We start from the raw sequence: 26,441 nt of genomic DNA on the forward strand, positions 1-26,441 counted from the left end.
CAGTTGCAATTTCGCTTTGTTTTGCCGATATAGAAAAATAAATAATTAACTTGCAAAACTTTCATTTTAAATCTATTGGGAATACAACAACAAGTGGATTTAGTGGAGGATTCTTTAAAGATCCCGAAAAAATGAATAACATAATTGTTTTATTATTTCTAATATCCAGTACTTGCAATACGCTGCTAATCAAGTTAGTATTGAGTTCTTTTGTTTTTGCGAACGAAATACATTCCTTATTCTTATTTTGTTTTTGTTGTTTTTCGTTTGCCCTGCTTGGCTTTAATTGCATTACAATGGACAAAATAATCCAATCCCTTTCCATGTTCGGAAACGCTAATACTGATAAAGATGGACGAATACATTAAAGGGTGAATGTTCCGATGGCAAATGGCGTTATTTTCAGCATCCTGTAAGTGTATCTCAGTTGTTATCGCGCTGTATATAGTTTGTGTTGACAATATATACTACATAATATATATGATGTGTATATATGTATATATTCTAAATAATTTCCATTTGTTTGCTGTTTCCATCCAACAGGTCGCCCTAACCTTTTTAATGTTCTTGGGTGAATGCATCTGTTTTCTTATCTACAAAACTATCTTTGCTTTATTGCGTCGACGGAATGTAAGTAGTAGTGATAGCCACCGGAAAATGTGACCTATTTGTTAATTATATATTTAATTGCTGTTGTTGTTTTTTATAGGATGGCTCTGAAGATAATAATCTGTTGACAAGCGGTGACCGTGAATTTCGACCAATGGCAATGTTATTACCGGCATTTTTAAATACCATAACAACGATCCTATTATTAACTGGTCTATATTTGACATATGCATCCAGTTTTCAGGCTATTCGATGTAAGTTTGGAATATTAAGGAAATGAATTACATAGAGAAGTTAAACTAACACGTAGATGTTCTGCATATAAAAAATAGCCTTTGGATGTGTAGAAGAGAGGCTTCAATATATTCTTTAAAAACCAACGAATTGTGAGCAGAAACGAGGCTTCGAAATATTCCTTTAAAATCCCCGTCTATTGATCTGTACCAAGGGTTTAAAATATCCCTTAAAATCCACACCTTTTGAGCTGAATCGAGGCTTCAAAATATTCCTTTAAATTCCACGCCTTTTGAGCTAAACAAAGCCTTTTGAGCAGAACCGAATCTTCAAAATATTCCTTTAAAATCCCCACCTTTTGAGCTGAAGCGGGGCTCCAAAATATTCCTTCAAAATCCACGCCTTTTGAACCGAACCGAAGCTTCAAAATATTCCTTTTTTTTATTTGAATTTTGCCTTGTAAGGGCAGTGATCATTTGAAAGTATTTTTAAGTGATTATTTAAACTTTTCATTGCAAAACGAGCCATCAAAATATTTTGTTAAAATTGACGTCTTTTGAGCTGAACCGAAGCTTAAAATATTTCTTTAAAATCCACGCCTTTTGAGCTGAACCGAAGCTTCAAAATATTCCTTAAAAATCTCTACCTTTTGAGCTGAAGCGGGGTTCCAAAATATTCCTTAAAAATCCACGCCTTTTGAGCTGAACCAAAGCTTAAAAATATTTCTTTAAAATCCACGCCTTTTGAGCTGAAACGAGCCTTAAAAATATTTTATTAAAATTGACGCCTTTTGAGCTGAACCGAAGCTTCAACATATTCCTTTAAAGTCCACGCCTTTTGAGCTGAACTGAAGCTTAAAAATATTCCTTTAAAATCCACGTCTTTTGAGCTGAACCTAGGTTTCAATATATTCCTTCAAAATCCACGCCTTTTGAGCTGAAACGAGCCTTCAAAATATTTTGTTCAAATTCACGCCTTTTGAGCTGAACAAAGGCTTGAAAATAATCATTAAAAATACACATTTTTAGAGCTTAACCGGGGCCTCTTCTCCTAATAGAATTAATGTAGGTGTCCTACAAACATTTTCGATTCCATATAATACCTTTTTTCAATTCTAATTCCCCTTACATTTGTTTTCCTTTTTTACTTTCAGGTTCCACCATAATATTTGTCGGCCTCTTTGGCTCGATCTACTTAAATCAACACCTCATCGGACGTCATTGGTCGGCAATAATTATTATTGCATGCGGTCTTACAATTATCATATCCAAAGATATGCTGCGAGTAGAATACGAACAGACCTCATTGGCTCATCCCAATTCCAATGCTGTACTTTCCGGTGATTTACTTATCATTTGTGCCTCTATATTCCAGGCGGCTAAAATGACATTTGAAGAGAAATATGTCAAGGCGTGTAATGTACCAATTTTACAGGCTCTCGGATGGCAGGGAATATGGGGTGTTGTGATAACCTCCCTGCTAGCTATCTGTATGAATTATTTACCCACCCCCATATCACCGTTCAATGATAGTACCCGTGAGGTATTCGATGACCTACAGGATATTTTCAGTCAATTGCAAAGTAATCCTTGGCTTTTGGTTGCCGTTTGCATTTTTGCTGTTACCACCGCCATACATGGTTTCACCAGTCTAGCCATTATCCGTTTCTCGTCGTCGGCAAATCTCGTTCTGGCCGATAGTATTCGTTTCTATTTCGTGTGGTTGATGGCATGTCTCTTGGAATGGGAGTACATTAATTTGGTCACAATCATTGGCTATTGCATTTTACAATTGGGTTTGATTACCTATCGTCGTGCCACCATTTTGGAATGGTATCGTTCGATATTGTTGCGTATTGCGCGCAATCGTTATGCGGAAATGACTGCAGATCCGGCAACGGGAGTTGGTGGTGCTGGCATACCAACAAATCGACCAGCTGATATAATTTAATTTTTAATCGAGGGAAGTGATTGGTGCTTAAGAAGTAATCTATCATTTAGATGTTATTTGTGATAAAAAAGGAAAGGAAATAAGAAATTTATTAAAAAAAAAATAATAATAAAAAACAATACGAATATCTAGAGCCTAGCTATAGAATTGATTGATATACGATATGGTGTCGCATATTAAGAAGGAGAAGAAAATATTGAAGAATTATAAGACTTGTTTGTATAAGTTGGCAAAATAATTTAAATAAGAAAAGAATAATAAATTAAGTAGAATATATAAAGAACATAACTGCATTTCATATTTTAAAGTGGTTATAAAAAGACTTCAGTGAAATATTTTTGGTGTCCATAAGAAGAAATTCTATGAAGAAAAAGACCTTCAGCTCTTCTATGAAGAGGAAGACCTTCTGCTATTAGGAAATGACATTCTGGTATTCTATGAGATTACCTTTATATCTTCTGAGGGAATACCTTCTTTTTTGAGAATACCTTCCCGTTTTTTATGAGACGATATTCTGGTCTTCTATTACAGGATTCACTGAGAAGAGTATCTCCTATTCTATGAGAATTATGTGAGAATACCTTTGGACTTCATTAAAAATGCATTACCTTTGGTATGAATACCTTCTATCAGGATTTTTAAAAAGTATTTTCAAGGTATGTTAAAATCAAATCATATGCTATGATCTGCTCAATATGCGTGGATTTTGAACGAATATTTTGAAGCCCTTGTTCATTTCAAGGGGTGTATATTTTTAAGGAATATTTTAAAGCCTCGTTTCAGCCTAAAAAGCGTTGATTTTTAAAGAATATTTTTAAGCCTCGGTTCAGTTTAAAAAGCGTGAATTCATAAGGGATATTTTGAAGCCTCGGTTTAGCTTAAAAATTGTGGATGTTTAAGGAATATTTTTAAGCCTCGGCTCAGCTCAAAAGACGTGGATTTTTAAGGAATATTTTTAAGCCTTGGTTCAGCCCAAAAGACGTGGATTTTTAACCGCTTTCCAATTTCAAGTACAAAACAACTGTGCATTTAATGACACTTTTTTTTTAAATTTGGTGAATTTTTTATAATAAACGTAATTCAAAGAGCTCAAAAGGCGTGGATTTTTTAAAGATTTTTAGTAGCACGCATCGAGCTCAAAAGGCGTGGATTTTTTGAAGATTTTTACAAGTACGTCTCAGCTCAAAAGGCGTGGATTTTTAAGGAATATTTTAAGGTCTCGGTTCAGCTCAAAAGGTGTGGATTTTCAAGGAACATTTTTAAGCCTCGGTTCAGCTCAAAAGGCGTAGATTTTTTAGGAATATTTTTAAGCCTCGCTTCAGCTCAAAAGGTGTGGATTTTTAAGAAATATTTAGAAGCCCAAATTCAGCTCAAAAAGTGTGGATTTTTAAGAAATATTTAGAAGCCCAAATTCAGCTCAAAAGCCGTAGAATTTTAAGAAATATTTTGAAGCCCAGCTTCAGCTCAAAAGCCGTAGAATTTTAAGAAATATTTTGAAGCCCAGCTTCAGCTCAAAAGCCGTAGAATTTTAAGAAATATTTTGAAGCACAGGTTCAGCTCAAAAGCCGTAGATTTTTATAGAATAAAAATAAGAAGACCTTCAGCACTTCTATGCGAAGACACTCTACACTTTCATAAAGAATTCCTGCTGTTGTCCCTTGTTTGCTCTCCTATTAGCTGACCTTTGAGGTTATTTTATAAATAAAAATGCATTTTATTTTTAATTTTTTTAATATCTTTATTTACTTAAATGTATACATTATAATTGGCATTATTTACTAAATTTATTTATGTATATATATCTCATCATATTATGCTCACAAAACAAATTAAATTATATTGAACATCTATGGAACTAAAATTTAAACAAAAAAAAAAAAGAAATTGGCAAATTAATTTAATACGATGTAATAGCCTAACTATGCGTTTTAATGTATATATAGGAAACAACACGAACACACATACATATTTAATATAAATTGTAAAAACTTTTATTTTATAATAGCAACTATATTTTGTTGGTTTTTTAATGATATGGCAATTAAGAGTAAAACATTGAACATTCAGAACAGAGACACAAAAAATACGACAAAGAAGAAAAATGCAAAATCTAAAACTGTTTTGGTATGCTTGTCTTTTGCTGTTGTTGTTATTGGAAAACATGTAGACATAAAACAACACACAAAGAAGAACAAATATTTAAATATTACAATGATTATATTGGACACCATCTTATTATCTTCAATAAACATTTTCATTTGTTTCCTTTCAAATTTTCAAACTTTTAGCAGGTATTTGTGGTTATACACATAACATTGTAAATTCAACAAGATCGCATACAAAACAATTCGTTTATAAGGATCTCATTTTTTGTAATGTGTTTTCGTTCAATTCCAAAAAATTATTCAAACATTTAATGGATTTTTCCAAAGGTATATTGTTAATAGATTTGGTTTATTAAAAAAATTCACTTAAAAGGAATTCTTTATAAACAAAATAGAGTACCTATTTATGTATTAATCGTGTATTCCTTCAAGTTCTCTTTAATAAAGGTATCTGTTTTTTTCCTACGAGTCTCCATATTAACGAACTATTTGGTATGCGTTTTTTTAATAATTATTTTTTATGGAGTTATAACTGTTTGTATATATGTATGTAACGTCTGCGTATATGTTAAAATATAATTATGCAACAATTTATTATCATTATTATATATGGCAAAACAAATATCTATGGAGATGGTGGAGTAAAATCGTGGAAGTGTTGAATGATTTCGTTTAGAATTTCTGCATTATTTATTGTCTTGTTAATTAGTTAATTACATTTTGAGTGAGTGTGTGTGTTTTTTTGTTAACTTTTTATATGTGGATTTTTGAAATATGGGGGACTTTTAAAACAAAATTCATTTTCAGGCATTTTTTATTTACATTTATGTTAAAAAAATATATATTTTCTGGGAGAAGCTTGTGTTAGGTATGGGTAGACGGTCACTTCATTGGCAGGCGTTTAGGGTTATAATAAAATCAATTTACCGAAAAAAGTTAATCATAACCTCATTTTCTTTTCCTTCTTGTTATTTGAATGGTTTGTAACACATAATTATTTAAAAGAAAAATAAACTTTTTTCAAGCTATAACATTTTTGCACTATACACAACACATAACTTTTACATGGACATATTATTATATATTTCATTGTTGTTGGTTTTGTTACGAGAGGACGACTGTTCATCACTGGAAATGCTATAGTTTCCTTAACTGGCTTTTTTCTTCGGGTTTGTTTTGTTTGTTTTATTGGTGACTTTGTGTGTGTGTTTTTTGTTCATTTAAGATGATTTCTTAACACCCAGCAATCCCTCGGCTACACCCAAAAAGTATACAGTTTGGGCAATACCAAACAGTGGAGCAATCACAATCATACGGCAAAGGCCACCCTTGAAGAAGGCTGTGGGTCCTTCATATTTCATGGTTTTGCTATAATAAAACAAAGAGAAAAAAATTATTAGATATACAAATAATACAATAAAATATTACAGAAGAAGGTCTTCTCATTGAATAGGAAAAGGCCATGAGAATCAAAAAAGGACATGAGGCTTTTTTCTTAAGGCCTTTTTCTGAGGGACTTCTTAGGAAAGTTGAGAGCTTCTTCTTTATAGAAGTGTTGAAGGTCTTCTTCATAGAAGAGCTGAAGGTCTTCTTCTTCATAGAAGAGCTGAAGGTCTTCTTCTTCAGAGAAGAGTTGAAGGTCTTCTTCTTCAGAGAAGAGTTGAAGATCTTCTTCTTCGTAGAAGAGCTAAAGGTCTTCTTCACAGAAGAGCTAAATGTCTTCTTCAGAGAAGAGCTGAAGGTCTTCTTCACAGAAGAGCTGAAGGTCTTCTTCACAGAAGAGCTGAAGGTCTTCTTCTTCATAGAAGAGCTGAAGGTCTTCTTCTTCATAGAAGAGCTGAAGGTATTCTTCTTCACAGAAGAGCTGAAGGTCTTCTTCTTCATAGAAGAGCTGAAGGTCTTCTTCACAGAAGAGCTGAAGAAGGCCTTCTTCATGGAAGAGTTGAAAGAGCTGAAGACCAGAAGGTATTCTCTCAGTAGATAAAAAAATGTATTTTTGTAGATCCTCTCCATAGAAAGTAAAAAGGTTTCCTCATGGAAGACCAGAAGATATATGATGATGATGATTAGAAGCTTTCCTCATACAAGACCGGAAGCCTTTCCCATAAAACATCAAACGATATTTTCTTGGGAGACAATATTTTATCTCATAGAAAGTCAAATGGTATTCTTATAGAAGATAAAAAGATCTTCCCATTAGAATATCAAAGTAATTCTCACGAGAAGACAAAAGGGTCTGCGCTTTAAAAGACTGGAAAGTCTTCTCATGAAAGGCAAAAATTCTTCAGATAAAAGAACAGAGAACAATGCGTTCCTTCTTACAGAAGACAAAAAATTTTCCCATTGAAGACAAGAAATTCTTCAGAATAGGTTGGTTTAAAATACCGCCTATTTGTCTGGCCAATACTTACGTTATACAATCCATAATGCCCTTAAATTCCTTTTCACCATCAGCCTTCTTAATGGCCTGCAGACGAGTTTTCACCACATCGAAGGGATTAACAAAGAGGGCAGCAAATGAACCGGCAGCCAAACCAGATAAGAATGAAACCCTATAAAAAGAAAAGCGACAACAACAAATTTATAATTTTCTACAAAACAAAATATTTCTTTTCTTACCAGAAAACAGCTTCACCAGAACCATCATTGCGGCGTGGACCGAATTTATTAAGTGTTGCAAACAATGGGAAATACACAATCGAAAAGGTAACATCACGCAGGCCGGTAGCACCAATACCCTTGTACAGGCCGAAAATACCTTTTCTTTTAACAGTAATTGACTAGCCAATTTGGTGGCGGAAATTTTCTCCACAACTTTACCAGCCTCCTTCGCCTGGGCAGCAACACGACCAGCGTCTTGCATTTGAATTTTCAACAGTTCCATAGGGGTGGTAACAATAATTTGGAATGCACCCGCCAAACCGCCAGCAATCATTTGACTAGTCATTGGCAGTTGACCATCTTTGGTGGTCAATTTATGGCGGAAATAATCATTAGCCGTTAGTTTAATGGCTTTTTCAGGAGTGATGAGCAGGATGTTGACACCGGAACCACGATACATGCCAAAGTAACCTTCGGCACGATATGTTTTGCGGAAACAGTCGAACCTAAGGATGTGAAAATTAAATATTGGATTACAGGAAGTTTCGTTTTTTAGTTGCATTTGTATTTTTATTACTTACATATTTTTGTACATTTTCTCGCCATTTGGACCCACCTGTTGATTCTGCAGGCGAGTTTTGACCAAATCCAGCGGGAATACACATGATACACCAATGATGCCGGCAATACCGCCGTTGATGATTTTTGGTAGCAAACTGTAATAGTGGGGTTAAGGGAAATCGGTTACAAATGAATGGAAAATTCTGTTTATTTTGAAAATTATAAAATATTTTCAATGCCTTTGATTAAGGCCATACAAAATTGTAAGGAATATTCCATGAAGTCGGTTTGGGACTCATCTGCCTCTTTAGATTTTCCTCTTACTGGTTTTTAGCTTTATCAATAATTAACTTCAATTACATTTTTCGTATGTCCAACAACAAGTCCCCATCCTCCAGTCCCATTCAATATTTGACACAATCATAAATATTAATAATGCAAATATAAAATGTCAACAACATCAGTACCTGTATTTGTAATATTAATACAATACACAATAACTATTATTATTGACTTATTTATCGCTAAATTCCATACAAACAAACAAAATCGAACTAATTCTTATCGACAACCAACTATCAATATAATTTATTGATGTCCATAGATGTCCACGGCAACGTTAAATGTTTATTAAATTTTCATAATCAATATGAGCCAAAATAATAATCGTTTGGAAAAAAATATCAATCACACGCGACATCTAATTAGCACACACATAAAACGCTTTCTATGTGGGTCTGTTTTTTATTTATAAAAAAAAATTATTTGCCTTGTTAAACAAATGATTGATCAATAATGAAAACAGCAAAAGCAAGCAAACCAAAACAAGCATTAATTAATCCCACCCCTCAGCCATCATAGAAAAAAAAAACAATTACAATTTAATGTTTATTTATCTTTCTATTGTGGTCTTTTGTTTGTTGCTGCTTGGTTTCATTCAAATTTATTTATTTATTTTCTTTGTTGCTGCTGCTGTTTGTTGATTGATAAAATGCCATAGAAAATAGGTACAATGTTAACTTTTCCGTTGTCAAGTTTAATGGGCGCCAAAATAATTAGTGACAGCTACTAAAATTGTTGCTGCTCACATACATATGTCTCTCACTCAATTGAGTTGGCGGCAGTGATGCCAACTTGGTGATTTTTTTTTACAGCACATATGTTTGGTGTGTTGTCTTCTATAAGAACAGCAAATGGGATTTGAAGAGAGTAAAGAACATTTGGACATATAAAATGATTCGACGGCATATTGTTTGTCTACGGTATATTCCTTTTTATATTTTTTCTCAATAGTCTTTATGTTTTCTAAATTTAGAAGTAACAAAGTAAAGGTTTTATTTATATTAAGATGTTGACAACACTGCAAGCTGTTGTGTGTGAGACATCAGGTTAGATAAAGAAACGTTAATCACAATCACTCGCTCTCTTATTGCTATTCTCTGAAAATACATCAACGTCACTATTCAAGTGTTTAAATGTCAGAAAATAATATGCAATGCACTAGACAGACAAATCACTGGCGGGAAGCATGATAAGTTTCCTGTTTTTAAAGAAATATATGTTAAACAAAACTAAATAGTATAAATATAGTAAAACTGGAAGAGTGAAGGTTAAACAGGACAGAGAACTGGTGTTTCATTGAATGGGCATATGAAGCGTTTTCTAGATAATGAATTCTTTGACAAAACAGTAAGCATGATTCGATTTGATTCAGCGTAATTAAATGTATTTTAATTCTAGTGAAGAAGAGAACGAACTCCAAATTGTCCAAATCAGATATGGAACGAAAACATTTTATTAAAACGTTGTAGGTGGAATTTGGTATAATATGCCTCATCAGAGGAGTTCTCCAGGAGGAGGAGTTCTTCCTTTTTCTTAACTTAAAAATTCTGGGCGAAATAAATACAAGCTATCAACATACGACTTTTGTAAGGCCACATAGCCCAATATGCCTGATGAGCCGCATAACCAACGGCGACAAGCGTGGCATAATGGTGGGTACGTAGGTTCTTCTCCTGGCTTTCCTTTTCATTGCAAAGCTCGATTTGAAAGAGTATAAATAATCACTTAAAAATTACTTTCAAATGATCACTGCTCTTACAAGGCAAAATTCAAATAACAAAAATTCTGCTCCCACTATGCGACGAAATGTGTCTTTGGAAAGCAAGCATATAATTCTGTATTTAAACATCTTTCAACATAACAGGATTCCTTCAACAGAGGATTTCCCCATATCTCTACGGGGAATCAACACAAATTTATTTTTCCTGTTTTCTTCACATACAAATTCTATTCCCACTATGAATTTAGCAATGAGACGGCACGTGTTTTTAAAAATCAAACATAGGTATAAATCTGTATTGAAAAATCCTTCAACATAACCTCAATTATAATATATCTTCTCCCGAAAACTTATGACCATACCCCACGTAATTTAATAAATTTTGCATTTGAAAGTGACATTCATTGGCCTTGTGCGGTGATACATATTGGGTGGCAACAAATACAATTTGACACACACACAAGCTCACGCAGAGGGACAACAATGTATAAAAAAAACAGAAAATGCGCAAAATAGACAGAATTTAATTTACATATTTTCCCTATGCATCATTTAATAGCGTTGAAATATTTTTAGAATTTCTATTTATATTTTTTTTTTTTTTTTTTTTGGTTTCAGTGAAAGTAAGAATATAAATGGTGGGTGGGGATAGTAAACAAAAAATCGAAACCTGTATAACCTGTGAAATAAAGACAGATATATGAGCGAAGTGATAAAATGTAGACCCACCTCCAAAGTTAATCGTTTATATTGGCTTCTTTATATATTTTTATTTTAATTCAATTACCGTTATTTGTTTTTTTTTTAACCACCCTAATAAACAACACAACAATATAGTCTGGGATTCGGAGAATGTGAATCACGTGCATATTTTTCTGATAACCTTTCAATAAAATAAAAAAAAAAATATCAACAACAAAAAAACAAGACTTACGCAAATTGCTGTTGTTGCTGCTGATCTTGTTGTGGGGCCATTCTGCAAAAGAAACAAAATAAAGAAAAAAACAATCAATACAGGTTTAAAGACCTTTAAGGAAATTGTTAAAAAAAAACAAACAAATTAAAATATTTATGAAATGCAAAGTAGAATTTTTAGGAAACCCATTAAACGAAATTAGACAAATTTGATTAACAAATAGGTATAAGTTTTAAAAATCATTCACATTTCATTTCTAAATTTAAATCTTTTTTTTTTTGAAATCTCGTCCATTAAATACTCTTTTATGATTTCTCTGTGTATTATATTTACAATATGTCATAATGAAGGCGATAGGAAATTACAATATTACAACAAACATAAATACTGCCCTTGTCTCAAGTATTATATGTTGATGTGTATGTACATATGTATGTCAATTTATGAGTATAAACATATTTATTTTAGAGATTATAGTATTTAAAAAAATTATCTGAATATACCAACCATTTGCAGTGTAAATATGTTAATGCACTTGCCATTTATTGTTAATTATTTAAAATTAATAAAGAATACATATATGTGTAATTTTTTTTTTTTTTTGACATATTTGAGAAGAGCGTAATTTTGTTAAATTATAAATCAACATAGTAAACCAGTAAAGAAGTCAAATGTCGGACGGGGACCAACTATATGGGGTGGCATGAATCCACAAAATGTGCTCCCAAGATTCTTATTTATAATATTCTTTGTGTATAATATCATATCGATTGGACCACGTATCATCTCTGCTGGGCCATCGACATGAAATCCTATTGATAGGATATTATTCTCGAAAATAGAGCATCCAAAATTATTTTCAAATTAAATTTAATTTGATTATGTTGGGTGTTTGTTGATGAAATAGATAAATAAAATAATAACATTAATTTATAACAATTTATTTTAGAAGAAAATATGGGTCTGCTCACTTTGCCAAATTGCTGGCTTTGCCAAATTGCTGTCTGTGTGGGGAAAATAACAAAATTGAAAACGATTTTAAACAGACAGACGTTTGGTTTATTGTGATTCAATTCATCACTTGAATTTACGCTGTTAAACAAAACTGCTTAGTACGTTGCAATTAATTGATTACGTCGTCGTAAGTCAGCCAGTCAGTCATTCACTTCAGTGTAGATTTCGATGAGTATTTGACACATTTATGTGATGTTGTTGTTATTGTTTTGTTACAAAAACGCAAACAAATCATTGATAATGCTTGTCTGTGCAAATACAATATATATAGTATATGACCTAGTAGCTATACTAAACATATTGAACATAAAAAACACGACAGGGATTGGTGAAAAAAAAAAAAAATTTAAATCAATTTACAAATACTGCCACGAAACGTTTTAAAACTTCAGAGAATTCACTCATTTTCAAAAAATTCTCTCATCTAATAAGGTCCACCTGTATTTAAATTTTCTGTTCTTGTAGATTTCCAATTTTGCAATATACAATTAATTATTGCAACGCAAACGGCAATGGCATCAATAAATATTGCATGTAATCATATTCGTTAAGATTTATGGTTCACAGACCTAATGAATTATAGATAATTTTTTAATTAAAAAATATTTTTGCGATATTGAATTTTGGAAAATGTGATTTTTTTATTGGTTCATTTTGATTTCAGTTATTCGTTGTTGCTAGGCTTTCTTCGTTTAAGCATTTTGAAAAGCTTTAAAACTAATTTTCACTATAAAAATGTGTGATAGGTGTTAATAGTTTTAATCAATATCAGGCTGACTAGACACAGGCAGACCAGTTTTGCTATAGCAACTGAAAATAAAGTAAACAAATCTGAGAAAAAAAACGTGGATTTTATAATCGATAACTTTGTTTAAGACAATGTTTAAAATTGCGGTAATTTTGGTGGAATTTTAGAATTATAGACGATTATTTCTTCAATATTCATCATCGATCTATTGAATGTTTAAAAAAGGTGTATAAATATTATAGTAAGATTTGTAAACAATTGTTTTTCAAAATTCACCAGACCAATAAGCCCGTTTTTTTATGGAAAATTTTCCAGCGACCATTTAAAGCGTGAATTTTTACAAGATTATTTTTAGAGGGGACTTTCTTGCGTGAATTTTTAAAGAATACTTTTTTCGACGACCATTTAGATGACCGTTTTCAAATTTAAAAACACTTTCTCATTTTCCAAACACCTTCTAAAAATCAGGCTGAATTTTTAAAAATTTTTTCAGATACCTTGTGATTTTTCAAACTCCTTCTGACCAATAAACTGATTTTTTTTAATTTCTTTCAAGTACATTCCAATCGGAATAAATTTTGCAAATAACTTCTGATTTTTTAAACACTATTCAGGTAGATTTTTTTCATGATTTTTTTAAATAACTTCAAACTGATTTCAACCAACAATCAGGTTGAACAAAAACATTATACAATGTACTACAGTGTGGTTAAGGGTATAAAAACTCGTAGACCATCAGAACAATTAATAAAAATAAAAAACAGTAAAGAATGTAGTAAAGTCGGACCTAATTCAGTACCCTATACCAAATTTCGTGCAAATCAAAAGATATATAGGGATTTTGGCACACCATTTACATTAAATCGGACGAAATTATATATGAGGGAGCTATATCTAAATCTGACCCGATTTTCTCGAAACTTTCACACATCATTCCAGACTTAATTCAGTACGATATGCCAAATTTCGTGCAAATCGAAAGATATATGTGGATTTTGTTACACCATTTACATTAAATCGGACGAAATTATATATGAGGAAGCTATATCTAAATCTGACCCGATTTTCAGGAAACCTAACACACATCATTCTATACATAAATCATTACGCTGTGCCAAATTTCGTACAAATCGAAAAGTATATAGGTACTTTGGTGCCCCTTTTACCTTAAATCGGAAGAAACTATATTCGGGAGCTATATCTAAATCTGAAGCGATGTTCCCCAATTTCAATAAGATTTGTCCTTGGGCCAAATAAGTCACTTGTGCCAAATTTCATCCAAATCGGATTATAAATGCGACCTGTACTTTGTTTACAATTTAACATCTAAATCAACTCAGAAAGTGATTCTCTGCATATTCCATGTGTCTATCTCGTTTTCTTTTGTCTGTTACAAACATATGCACAAGACATAATACCCTGTAACACAGTGTGGTGAAGGCTATAAAAAACAAAAAAGGATACATTTTCAATTAAAAAAATCAAACCAGTCCAGGAAGGCTGAATTTTTTTAAGGATTTGCAAACCAATTAGCCTTGATTTTTTTTTTCAAGAATATTGGCAATTAAATGAGCCAGGATTTTTATTTATTTATTTTTTAAATTGAATTTATAGTAATAGTAATTTTCTTATCAAGAACCTTCGGATCGATAAGCCTAAATATATATATATATATATATAATATAATCATAAATTCTTAAAGATTTTTTCAGGACCACCTTGCCCTTGTTGTTAAATGAAACAAAAAACAAAATTGTTACAACACCTGTCAATAGTTTGAATATCAAATATGTATCAGAAACAAAAACAACAAGTATTGATTTGACTACATAATGAATTAAATATAGTTTTATAATCTTTATAGCCGCAATTAAGGTACCAAACAAACATGTGGTCTATATTTCAGATAAGATGTAGGGAATTTACTAATTAATAGTGGTTGGTGTAGTTTTTGTAGGACTTCAAATATTTTATTCGACATTCAATGTCTGAAAATTTTGCAGGCAGTGGATTTTTGTCTTAAATTGGCTTTACGGGCCATGTTTACCATTGACAATTCTTTTGATACTGATAAAAAAAATCAAATTTTTATTAAGAAAACAATATTTCCTGATCCTTCCTATTTTCCTCTTTTACTATATTTATTTCTTCCTAAAAAGAAGTCGATTTTGATGGACCTTTCTGAAATGAGTTCTGGAACTGTCATATCAAATATATTGGCTGCATAGACTTTGAATGGATTTGAAATATTGAAAATGTATGGAAGTCTTGTGGACAACAACTGACTGACGTCTCTCTAAGATAAATTTAGTGGGTTTTTATTTTCTAAAAATAAATAAAAAAATATAAAAATGCATGACCGTATATTAAAAAATGTTAATAAAAACATAACGAACCCAATCATTGCCTAATTTTGTTTTTTTTTATGACCTTCATAGAACACCAACCAACCACACAGACATTTCGAAGGCAAAATGCTATATAAAAAAGTGTAATCAATATTCAGCGGCATTTTGCCATCCAGCCAAAAGAATATATTATGGGGTTTTTTATCGCAACAAAATAACAATAATATTGTTGTTTCTCTTTTTTTTGTTTTTCCATTTGCTTTAATAAAAACATAAAGATATAAACAAACTGAACAAAAATCAAAAAGAACTTTGCTCCTGACAACATGATCTAGTGTATAGACTGGAGTTGGCGTTATTTGATTAGAAATGTTGGAATGAACCAGTTTCGTTGAATAGTAACGACTTCTTCAAACCAATGGATGAATGCGTCGTCAGCAGAGCTCACAATAAAAAAAATCAAAGTGAGCAATCGCACTACTAGCCAAAAAGATTGTGGACTTAATGAAGCAAAAAAAGCAACAAGCTCTGATTACAGCAACTGCATGACAGGCAGGCAGGGAGGCACACATTCAAGCTCCTCATGTTAACTACCCCCAAAAATGGGGAGGCCATTAGCTCTTTTCCCATACTTTGTATTTTACGTAATTTAATTCACACATCATTTTTGATACAATATATTATTCAAAAAAATGTATTCTATATCTTCCTCTATATATGCAGCTATTTCAACAAATATACATATATTCATTTTGTCAATAAATACACAGCTAAATTTTTGCAAACTTCCAATAAACAATGTCATTTATCAACAAGAATCAACATGACATATCTTTTCTCTCGTTCTCTTTATGGTTGTATTAACTTACTTTGTTTATTTGTTTTTTTTTTCTGTGATTTAATTATTAATTGACTTGAGAATTTAAATTTGTTTTTGTTGTTTATTTAATAAATATTTAATTTTTTAAACACACACACTTAATTCTAATGCAACCCCGTGCAAAAAAAACCAGCAGCCGACAGAAAATCAGCCGTTCGACTGAATTTGAAGGTTGATGGTCATGTTGCCACCTATACTAATGAGAATTAGTAGATGACAATGTCAGTTAGTCAGTAACGTAACGTATAAAAGTGTACGTGAGTACAAGAAGGGAATTAGTGGCGAATGTTGTGAACGTAAGGAAAACGTAAATATTTATAAATGGTTGCTTTTATTTTATTCAAAGGATTAAGGTGCGTTTAGACTATGCATTCCAAATCGACTAAATTTGTAAATCGAGGAACTAAATAATAGCTGTTTAGATTGGTATAAAAATTATATAAAGTTAACTTCAGTTGTGATCATAAACTCAGAGCGTTACATCAATACATGGTACAATTAATGGCATAATTACACAAGGTAGTCTTATGCAGACATATGATTCCATTTTTTTTTTTCATATTTTTTACTTTTGACAACATTCAGCTTTTTAAAATTTTAATGAAAATGGCAATAATTTTAAAATGTTTATTATCTTGAAGTTTCAAGCCTCTATAATCTGTAAATATATTTTGTAACATCTATGTTATATCTTAAGAGCAATATTAATAAAAAAAAGGAAGATATTTCTTTACAGAAAGTATACATTTTTAATTTCTTTTTTTATATATGCCATTGGACATGCGTAAAATTTTATAGAATTTATTTTTCAATTTGAAATTATGGCATAACCTTACAAGTTAGTCTCATGACGTCATGACAACATTGAACTTTCAAAATTTAAACAAAAATTTCTTCTTACGAAATGTACGCAAATCTTGTGTCCAATGGCCAACATTTAAAAATAAGCTATTTTAGGAATCTCGCCTAAAATTATTTTTATGTTTTATCTATCTCTCCACCCATAAGGCCACTCGGCTAGCAAAAGTCAGTTTTTTTTCAAGTCTAATGTCAAAAATTTGTGCTTTTTTACGTTTTCATAATGGAAATCAGTTCATTCAAATATTTTGTCAGCTAACTTGAGAGACAGCTGATATCCAGCTGTTCTCCCTGTATGACCTTATTAATATGCCTTGCTCCTTAATATGCCCAGGGAGACCAGCTGTATATCTGCGCCACTCCAGTTTGCTGTCAAAATGCATTATTGGGAATTGACTTCCATTATGAAAACGTAAACAAAGTTGAAATATTTGAAATATTTGTTTTCTGATTTCGATTGCTACCTGGGTGACCTTATTAGTATATCTTGTATTATACGTTTCAAGGTGTATTTATATAAGGTGTTTTTGTAAAATAAATTATCAGAATATGTTAGGGTCTTCACCATAAATACTATTTTCAATAAACCTATTCTAAAATAAGCTCGTCTCAAAACGTGTCAGAAAAAATAAGAGGTGAATTTTTTAATAGTGCCATTTTACCGCAATAATACAAGAGTATGTTTATTTAGGAGATTTGTTTAAATAAATTTTACGAAAAAAAATGATTACCAACCCTAATATTCAATTTCCTTGGCAATTTAGATTAGGCTAGTTTGCTTGCGGTAAGTCTTTGTTTGTCGGAGAGAGGGGCAAGGGGAAAATAAATTGAAAAAAAAATGTTATAATGTCTTGATTTAGATTAGGCGAGTTTACTTTCAGCAATTCTTGTCGTTCTATTTTGAACTTGCTTCATGCGTCTATACAAGGCAATTCGGCTTCCAAAATATTTTTCTATTTGTTGTTTTTTCACATTTAAATATATATAAAATGTCAACAAATACGAAATACACAAAACGAATTGCCAGAAAATTGTCGGTACAAGCAATTTTTTTCATTTCTATTCCCCTTGCCCCTCTCTCCTACAAACAAAGACTTGCCGCAAGTAAACTCGCCTAATCTAAATCATGACAATCTCCCAATACATGTATAATTGGCCTTATAGTACGTTTACATTTAACCGGATTAGGTTAACCCAGTGGGTTTCAATTGTCAATTCCTTTGCATATACGTCAAATAAATCCTCATAAAGTAGGTTAACCCGGTAAAAAGTTCTAATCAAGGTGTATTTAATAAGGTGTATGCATCAGATACAACAACAAATATTTTACAAAAACAACATTGTTGTTATAGAAATTAAATTGTCATGCTGACAATAAGTTTTTGACAAAAATAAACAAAAACAATTATTAATTTATGTTTGTCAAGAACTATTCTTTGAGGAATAAATAATCAATTTGTGTATTCTTGGGTTATTGGAAGTTTTAGGTCAGTGATAAATAAAGTTTAAGACCTGGTCGCGATTAATGTTAAGTTTCCCACATGTAGCCCATGGCTCCTTGTGATGTTGTTTATATTGTGGATTATAATCTATGTTTTCTATGTAGTGGCTTCAAATCTTGCCTTCTTAAAGAAAATTGAAGGACATAAATCCACGGCCAAACACTTAATCATGGAAATTCTGCTAACCCCCGCGAGAATTGTGACAAACACCAAGGGGCCGATTCCAATATAGGCTAACATAATCTGCTCTATTTTATGAGTAGCTGGGATTTCTGGACAGATTTCCACATATAACATAATATATGTGGACCAATCGGTGAACGGGGTTATAACTGAGCCTAGGTTTCCTTTCTGTCCCCCTCTTTGGATGTAGTTTTCTTGACTTTTTATTGTTTAAAAAGCCTAAATTTAAACACCATTTTTGAAATCGAAATATACTATTGAAAATGTTTTTGGCAATTTAGTTTACAAACAATAAAGAAAAAAGTTTGAAACCATATGATTGTCACTTACACCTTATTAAATACACCTTGGTTCTAATGTACAAGGAGTTTTAAATGACTTTCTTTGTATTGAAAGCAAATAAATGGAATTTGAAAATTGAAAATAATGTTGTTTTTGTAATATAATTCATTATCTTAATGAACTTAGTAGACTAGTGTAACCTAGTTCATTTGTCCTTCCAGTGAATCTTTGATTGAACCACATCGGCACAGAAAAAGAACAACAACAAAAAGAACTGTTGGTTGGTGCTCGCTTCATTTGTTTTCACCTCATTCGTAAACACGCAAATCGTCCTCGCCTCGTTCGCTTTCAACCACATTCGCCACGGTTGGTCATCGGCTCGTTTGCTTTCACCTTCAGTTTACAGGGTTGTAATTTGTAATTTGCAAACTTTCCGTCTTCTTTTTTGACTTCTTCTTTACCGGGCATTTTGACTTTCCCATCCCATTCGTAACAGGTGGAACGTTTTTCAATATTTCTGTCGGTGAAAAAGGCGTTCGCTTATTACGACTATTGTAAAGCATCTGGGTGACTTGCTCGCTGGACTGGACAAAGATAAGATCCAGGAGTAGAAGATAAATCGAAACTCTGCAAAATAATATAGAAAACTTTCCAACTGGCAATTTCGGAGTTTGTGAAACTGGATAAACGCAAGATGAGTGGTACACGTTTCGCCCGTACGGGGCGATGTCGTTTCTTGGTTTGTTTTGCCATACTCGTTCTGATGGTGGGTATGGTGGTCATATTCCATAGCTCTCAAATACAATTGGATGAGACAAGGGAACAACGTCTGCACTGTGAACAACAGCAAGAGGCGCTAAATGAGCGGTTGACATGTAAGTGGGAAGGGGATTTGGAAACACAACAGCATAAGGTTGGACTTCTTACAAAAATTGGATAAATCTATATTGGTGACGGTCATACATATGTTGATATAGAGTAATGGCTTTGAAAAAACTGTGGAATATGGTATAAAAAATTTGATTTTACTAAATTTATTAAGGCATCCATAATGCAATTCGATATATTCGGTTGAAGGTCATTGACCCATTACCCATATTGTGATTGTTTACGATTAACACTCGTTACATGGAATCTGTAATATTATTTTAAAAATCATTATCTATGATTAATGGCCTACAACTAACCACTAGATAAACATGCCCATATTTAGTATGACAGGCAATCATTACTCTTTAGTTATGGAACATAGAATAGAATCTTGTCTTTCTATATTTCCCCCATTTTTTTTAGCTTTGGTCGAACAAAAATTCCACTTGGAAAAAAGTCAGGAACGTGAACGTACCGAATTTATGGAAACCAAACGTAATCTGGAACAAAAACTGAAAAATCTTGATGAAAAATATCAAAAGGAACAGGTGGAGGCACAAATGCGTTATGACAAACTGGAACAGGCCCATAAGCTACTGCAAAGTAAACACAAGGATCTTAAGGATGAAAGTGCCAAGGCAAATAAACAACATTTGGAAAATATAAATGGTTTGGAAAAGAAGGTGCAATCACTGAAATCCGAATTGAATAAAGAAAAATCAAATAAATCCGGGGAGGTGTATATGTGGAAGGTGAGTACAAACATATATATTATTAATATGTTAATTACAATTTAATTTAATTTCCAGGAAAAATACAATACAGCTGAACAGGAAAAACAACGTTTGGAAAATCTCTTCTCTGCCACAGAGACCCAACAACAAATGGATCGCCTAAAAGAGCTGGAAACACAACTAAAAGAATATCAAAGCCATTGTGATTATAAATCACGAAATCCCCTATTTCCCCAATCCATAAACCCAGACAACATTCCCAGTACCGCCGCCAGTCCGAAGACATTCAACGTACAGGAGCCAGTGAGTGATGGCGTTTACCGTATCTCGGTAAACACAACTAGAAATAATACATTAAACGATATAAAAAATAATAAAAATAAGGCAGGCGATTTTGGTGTTGGTGATGAAATAGGACCTCGCAATACAAAACAAACTAAAACAACAACTACTACTCCTACTACTACTAAACAAGATACACAATTCAATACTAATCCAGTGTTTAAGCCTCTGATAAACAAACATTATAATGGTAGTTTAATACTAAATTCCGTTGAAAATTTTCAGATTGTTCCCAAGCCCATGAAAAGAATAGCCGACGATCAGCAGCAGCCGGAAGAGGAACAACAACAACGACGAGAGGAACATAAACAAGCAGCACCCTTGGGAGCACCCAAACATAATAAATCAGCCGCATCGTCTTCGTCACCAGCAGGAAAATCCGAACCTCAAATGGCAGCCGCTGCAATAAATAATGCCACATCGGCCAATACCAGGACAGCTCGCGATAATGCCCTTAGCAGCAGTACAAGTAGCAACTCACCACCCCTAGCTCTACCACCCAATCAAAAGAAATTACCCGAAAATGTTGCACCATATCCAGAACATTTCGAAGATTTATTACAGAAATCAAATAATGAACAATCGAAAAATGCCGAAGAAGAGGCCAATAATAAAAATGAAGAAAATCTTGCCAAAGCAGCTGCCGCTGGCAGCTTAAAGTCTTCTCACAACAATAATGACAACAACAATAATAATAATAATTATGATTTTGGTGCCGATGATCCCAACAATGATGATGATCTCATGGGTGGCCCTGGTGGTCTCATGGCTGCTGATAATGAAATGATGGATGGTGGTGGTGGTGCTGCTGCTGCCGGTGATATTGCCGTCAAAAACAATCAACAATTGTTGGATGATAATTTAAAGAATGAAGTTGCCGAAGATCAGGGTAAAGAATTTGATGGTTTACGCTTGGATGAAGGTGAAGGTGGTGCTATGGAAGAAGATGATGATGGTATTTATAAATAAAATATATATTTTTAAATTTTTATTATGAAAGTGTGGGGTATCTTTGTTGAAAACTAGGGATCTTTGTTTTATAAAAAAAATTATAATTTTCAGAAGCCTTATTTTTATAAAATTTTAAAATAGCGGATTTTTAAACAATATCTTCAAAATATTTCGAAAGCGTAGATTTTTAGAAAATATGATTTTTAATATATTTATATTTTAAAAAAAAAAAAAAAAATTTTTTTAAGAATTTTCACTTTTTAGAAGTATGTTTATAAATAATTATGGGCTTCTTATTTTTTTTGAAGAATTGTGACTGTTCCAAAAAATAGTAATATGGCTGTATTTGGAAATTAAATATCCTGACAAGGACTACCCCACCCGCCTTATTTAGTGTATATATTTTTTATTTATATACATTTCATAACTTTTTTTCTTAATTTCCAGATGATTATTCAAATCCATCAGCTAAAAGGAAAGCTGATAAAGCTATACGCCATTAAATCGAGCTATGATCGATCGCGAGTATACACATTGAAAACAAAAACACTATTATCGAATATTATAACTATTATTATTATTTATAAATTAAGTATAGAATATATATTTATTATTAAGCTTTCTATTTTGGCAAATTTAAGTACTATGTTAAGTGTGTGATCCATTGCAAAAGAAAATCATTTTTTAAATGGTGTTAAATTTTCTTTAAACAAATTTAATATTTATATCATTGATATAATGCATGAAAAGCTAAAGAATATATTGCGGGACTAATTTATTGATTAATGGATTGCATAGTTTTAAGAAAATTAAAATGTTTAATATTTATAGATTTCATTTCATATGTGTTCAAGGTTTCTAAAGAAATTTTATTGCATTTTTGGTGAGCAGCCATAATTTTAATGGATGTCAAATACAGACAAATTGTTACCAAAAACAGAATTGAGTTTAGGGCGGCAAAGTTGTATGAAAGAAGTCTTGCCTCTTTCAAAATCCAAAAAATCAATATCTAGCAATTTTCTGTGATTGACTCTGTTATAGTTTCTTGTCAGAAATCTATTCCATTTTTGTTGCTCCTTTTTCGAACAAATTTTCATGACAATTTATTTCGGTATTATATTTCACATCCATTTGTCGAAATTAACTATTTGTTAAACTCAAATCACTCAGCCATGCCTACATAAATTTTCGTTAATGTTGTATTTTTTTTTTACTGTGATAATGTTAAAATATTGATAACAAAAAATTGTAATTAAAAAAATTAAATTTCATATTAAAATAAAAGTTTTAGGCCTTTAAAAAACCACTCTCACACATGCATATATTCAAGATTTCGTCTCAAAACTTGTTTTCTTTTTCCACAACGAAAAACTCAAATGTGTAGTAATTAAAAAAAAAACAAACATGTATTTATGTTAAATTGTTTTTCATTTATTTTTTGTATTTTTTTTTATTTTGTTTGGAAACACTAATTAATAATAAATATAAAAAACTTACAATTATTAAGAACAAATATCGTTTTTTCACACTCATTTCCTCTCGCTCTTTTTTTAAATGTGGGTTTTCATAAAAAATCAAATCTAAAATACATTTCCCCAACTATGGCTGGCAATGAAATGGATTTGTTTTTCTTACCACAAGGGTTTCAAACATTTAAACATACTAAAATAAAATCCTTGTAGTACAGAAAGAAAAAACATAAAAATTAGTAAATATTACATAAAATAAATTTAATAAAAAAAACATAAATATTCAAATGACAATTGGCATCACTTTCTGCTCCTCCTCCATCCCCTGCTGCTCACTGGGTATGAGCCAAAATCCATGGATGTATTAATACCTGATCCAATGGCAAACGTTGTTGCGGATTCAATACCAACAGTTTCGATATGAAATGGGCCGCTGCCTTTGTCACATGATCGGGTAGCTTATAATCGACTTTTATAATCTTCTTATATGTATCATCATATTCGGTGGCCAAAAAGGGAGCCCTTCCCACCAACAACTCATAGCACAACACACCCAAACTCCAGAGATCAACATTTTTGGTGTGCGGTTTACCCTGGACCATTTCGGGTGGCAAATAATCCAGTGTACCGCACAAGGTGGTTCGCATTGAATTCGGCTCATGCACAGACCAACCAAAATCGGCAATTTTCAAATCGCCCTTATGTCCGAGCAATAAATTTTCCGGTTTAATATCACGATGTATGACATCACGTTCGTGTAGATATTGCAATGCCGATGCCAGGGACTTGATATAAATTGCCGATTGTCTCTCCTCAAAACGTTTCAGCGGTTGAGCTTGCAGCTCCTTGAACAAGGTACCCTTTGGGGCATATTCCAATATCAAGTAAATACGCGCCTCATCATGAAAATACCCGTACAAACGTAATATGTGAGGATGTCTTAGATGAGATTGTATCTCAATCTCTCGTCTAACTTGATGTTCGACATTGGATTCGTGTATTTGCTGTTTGAACAACACCTTAAGGGCCACCACAAATTTGGATTCTTTTTCTCTGGCCAAATATACATTGCCAAATTTGCCACGACCCAAAGGGCGTCCAATATCGAAATTAGATAGAGACCAGACTTTTTTACTATCCTTTTTCATTTCTAAAAGAAAATGAAGGAAAAATACAAATGTCTCAACGTCTCTGAAAAAGGTTATCTCACAATAAACTTACCAGTCTTTTGTTGATCCTCCGCCGAGGATGATGTTGAACTGGATGCCACCACATCTTGTTCTTTGTTTAATTGTGGTTTATTTGATTTACCATTTTCCTGTTTCATCTCCCCTCCGGCCAAATTCTCCTTGTTTTGTAACTTAGATCCAGCAGTGTTAACAGGATTGGTGGGTTTCTTCCATGTTTCACCCACCACCTTTGGAGCAGAAGAAGCAGTTGAACACATTTTCGATGTTGTGGCAGCAGCCACATTATTCCTTGACACGGTGCTGGTACTTTTGGGTGGTGGCATAACATTATTTGTCATGCCCTTGGCATTCATTTCGGGTAGCTAAATAAAATAATTCTTATTATTATAATTTTTATGAAAATCATTCTTTCTTACCTTTTTATTCATATTACGCTGCTGCTGTTGCAGATTTGTCGTCGTCGCCATACTCCCGCCAATATGATTTTTGCTCGATTGTCCAGCATTTTGTTGTGAATACTCAGCAACATTATTTGCGGTGTTGGTTTTCGTTTTTATTTGTTCCCTCAGTCCAGTGGCTGATGTTTTATACATTTCTATTGGCTTTTTTGTTTACGATTTATTCAGAAAATTCTTTTTTTCGAATTAAATGTGTAATCTTGCAAATTCTTTTTAGTTTAGTTATAGGCAACACACACAGAAAATGAACCGTTTGAATTGATATTTGAACAGAAATGCAATAGTGTGTGTGTGTATGTGCAATATCAGAATTACTGTCAAATGTAAACTGTAATTAGTGAACAACGTAACGTAAGATGGTATATCATAATGAAAACAGCTGATGCGAATAGAAAGCAATGGGAAAATGTGTTTACACAGGACGTTTTTAACAATTACCTATCTGATATATATTATTTAAGTTATTAATCACAAAATTCGTTTATTTTCTAATTTAATTTATTAATCTTGAATTGATATTTGGGAAACACACACAGAAAATGAATCGTTTGAATTGATATTTGAACAGAAATGCAATATTCTCTGTGAGCGCCTGTGTGCAAGGAATATCTGAATTGCTGTCAAATATAAACTGTAATTAGTTCAAAACGTAACGTAAGATGATATGTCATAATGAAAACAGCTGATGCGAATAGAATGGAATGGAAAAAATGTGTTTACACAGGGCATTTTCAGCAATTGCTAAACTGAGATATATATATATATATATATATTTAGAAATTTGGGCAAATTCTAGAAAACATGAAGACTAATTCAAAACAAAAAGCAGAATTAAATTAATCATGTAAGGGAATATTTACACCAAACTTGTTATCTTAATTATTTGACAATTATTGCACGAGCTTAACTGTCGTGTCGTTTGCATAATGCGGAATAAAAAAAAACATAAAATAAGAAATGTGTTATCTTTAAATTACACTGTTTAACAAGTAAAAATTACGTCACTAGTAAATTGAAAAGCATAGAACTTTTTTACATTCAAAGTTTAAAAATATTCTAGATTTGTAGTACGTTTACATTGTACCGGATTTCGTTAACACAGTGGGTTCAAATTCCTTTGCATATATGTCAAATAAATCATCATAAGGTAAGTTAACCCGGTGAAAAGTTCAAAAGTAAAGGCCTTTTTATGACCCTAACCAAAATCTGCATGTACTGAATTTAATAAATTGGGTGCAATGTAAACGTTCTATAACTTTAACTTTTTGCCGTAGGATTGTTTTTACATATATGTAATGCATTTGACATTTCCAGTACAATGTAAATGTTCTATGAGTCTTTGTAATCTTCCTTTCTCAGTGGATATAAACCTGCAGCGTGACATTTACCAAAATTTGATTTATTTGTCTATATAGTGTCCTTAATATAAGGAAATTTTGCCCGACGAAAAATTTTGATAGTATAGGATACTTGTAAAAGAGTGATACAGAAAATTTAGAGTTGTATTTTTATGATGCAAATGGGACAACTGCTTTATTTCTGTTCTCAAAAAGTGTCAAAATATTTAAAATTTA

At 32.2% G+C, this 26,441-nt stretch overlaps 4 protein-coding genes across 4 annotated transcripts; 2 read left to right on the plus strand and 2 right to left on the minus strand.

Moving 5' to 3' along the window:
• Positions 1-131: 131 nt before the first annotated feature.
• On the plus strand, positions 132-2,793 carry LOC133338201 (solute carrier family 35 member F6). Its single transcript, XM_061546385.1, has 5 exons — positions 132-193; positions 352-412; positions 544-630; positions 710-863; positions 1,997-2,793. Exons 1-5 carry the CDS (start codon positions 132-134, stop codon positions 2,791-2,793), a joined length of 1,161 nt encoding a protein of 386 aa, XP_061402369.1.
• Positions 2,794-6,118: 3,325 nt separating this feature from the next.
• LOC133338202 (mitochondrial glutamate carrier 1-like) lies at positions 6,119-11,098 on the minus strand. Its single transcript, XM_061546386.1, is given in 6 exon segments — positions 6,119-6,266; positions 7,310-7,450; positions 7,518-7,666; positions 7,669-8,005; positions 8,081-8,215; positions 11,057-11,098. Coding segments are annotated over 6 exon segments (951 nt in total). The 5' UTR covers position 11,098.
• An 8,435-nt stretch (positions 11,099-19,533) lies between these two features.
• On the plus strand, positions 19,534-22,269 carry LOC133338203 (myb-like protein X). Its single transcript, XM_061546387.1, has 4 exons — positions 19,534-19,728; positions 20,147-20,475; positions 20,533-21,754; positions 22,198-22,269. The coding sequence occupies exons 1-4, from the start codon at positions 19,548-19,550 to the stop codon at positions 22,251-22,253; spliced, it is 1,788 nt and encodes a 595-aa protein (XP_061402371.1). The 5' UTR covers positions 19,534-19,547; the 3' UTR covers positions 22,254-22,269.
• A 1,282-nt stretch (positions 22,270-23,551) lies between these two features.
• Positions 23,552-25,002, minus strand: LOC133338204 (aurora kinase C). Its single transcript, XM_061546388.1, has 3 exons — positions 24,826-25,002; positions 24,441-24,771; positions 23,552-24,369 (listed from the first exon to the last, which is right to left on the minus strand). The coding sequence occupies exons 1-3, from the start codon at positions 25,000-25,002 to the stop codon at positions 23,552-23,554; spliced, it is 1,326 nt and encodes a 441-aa protein (XP_061402372.1).
• Between the last annotated feature and the right edge of the window lie 1,439 nt (positions 25,003-26,441).

The sequence above is a fragment of the Musca vetustissima genome, unplaced genomic scaffold (assembly GCF_032173495.1).
Source record: "Musca vetustissima isolate MV318-11 ecotype Yass unplaced genomic scaffold, APGP_CSIRO_Mvet_v1 utg13750, whole genome shotgun sequence".
Classification (NCBI taxonomy): domain Eukaryota; kingdom Metazoa; phylum Arthropoda; class Insecta; order Diptera; family Muscidae; genus Musca; species Musca vetustissima.

Coding starts and splice junctions, on each gene's coding strand:
- LOC133338201 (XM_061546385.1), top strand. CDS start 132: ATGAATAACATAATTGTTTTATTATTTCTAATATCCAGTACTTGCAAT. Junction 194..351: donor TGCAATACGCTGCTAATCAA/GTTAGTATTGAG, acceptor ATACTGATAAAG/ATGGACGAATACATTAAAGG. Junction 631..709: donor CTTTATTGCGTCGACGGAAT/GTAAGTAGTAGT, acceptor TGTTTTTTATAG/GATGGCTCTGAAGATAATAA.
- LOC133338203 (XM_061546387.1), top strand. CDS start 19,548: ATGAGTGGTACACGTTTCGCCCGTACGGGGCGATGTCGTTTCTTGGTT. Junction 20,476..20,532: donor GGGAGGTGTATATGTGGAAG/GTGAGTACAAAC, acceptor TTTAATTTCCAG/GAAAAATACAATACAGCTGA. Junction 21,755..22,197: donor TATGGAAGAAGATGATGATG/GTATTTATAAAT, acceptor CTTAATTTCCAG/ATGATTATTCAAATCCATCA.
- LOC133338204 (XM_061546388.1), bottom strand. CDS start 25,002: ATGTATAAAACATCAGCCACTGGACTGAGGGAACAAATAAAAACGAAA. Junction 24,772..24,825: donor AGCGTAATATGAATAAAAAG/GTAAGAAAGAAT, acceptor TATTTTATTTAG/CTACCCGAAATGAATGCCAA. Junction 24,370..24,440: donor GGAGGATCAACAAAAGACTG/GTAAGTTTATTG, acceptor ATTTTCTTTTAG/AAATGAAAAAGGATAGTAAA.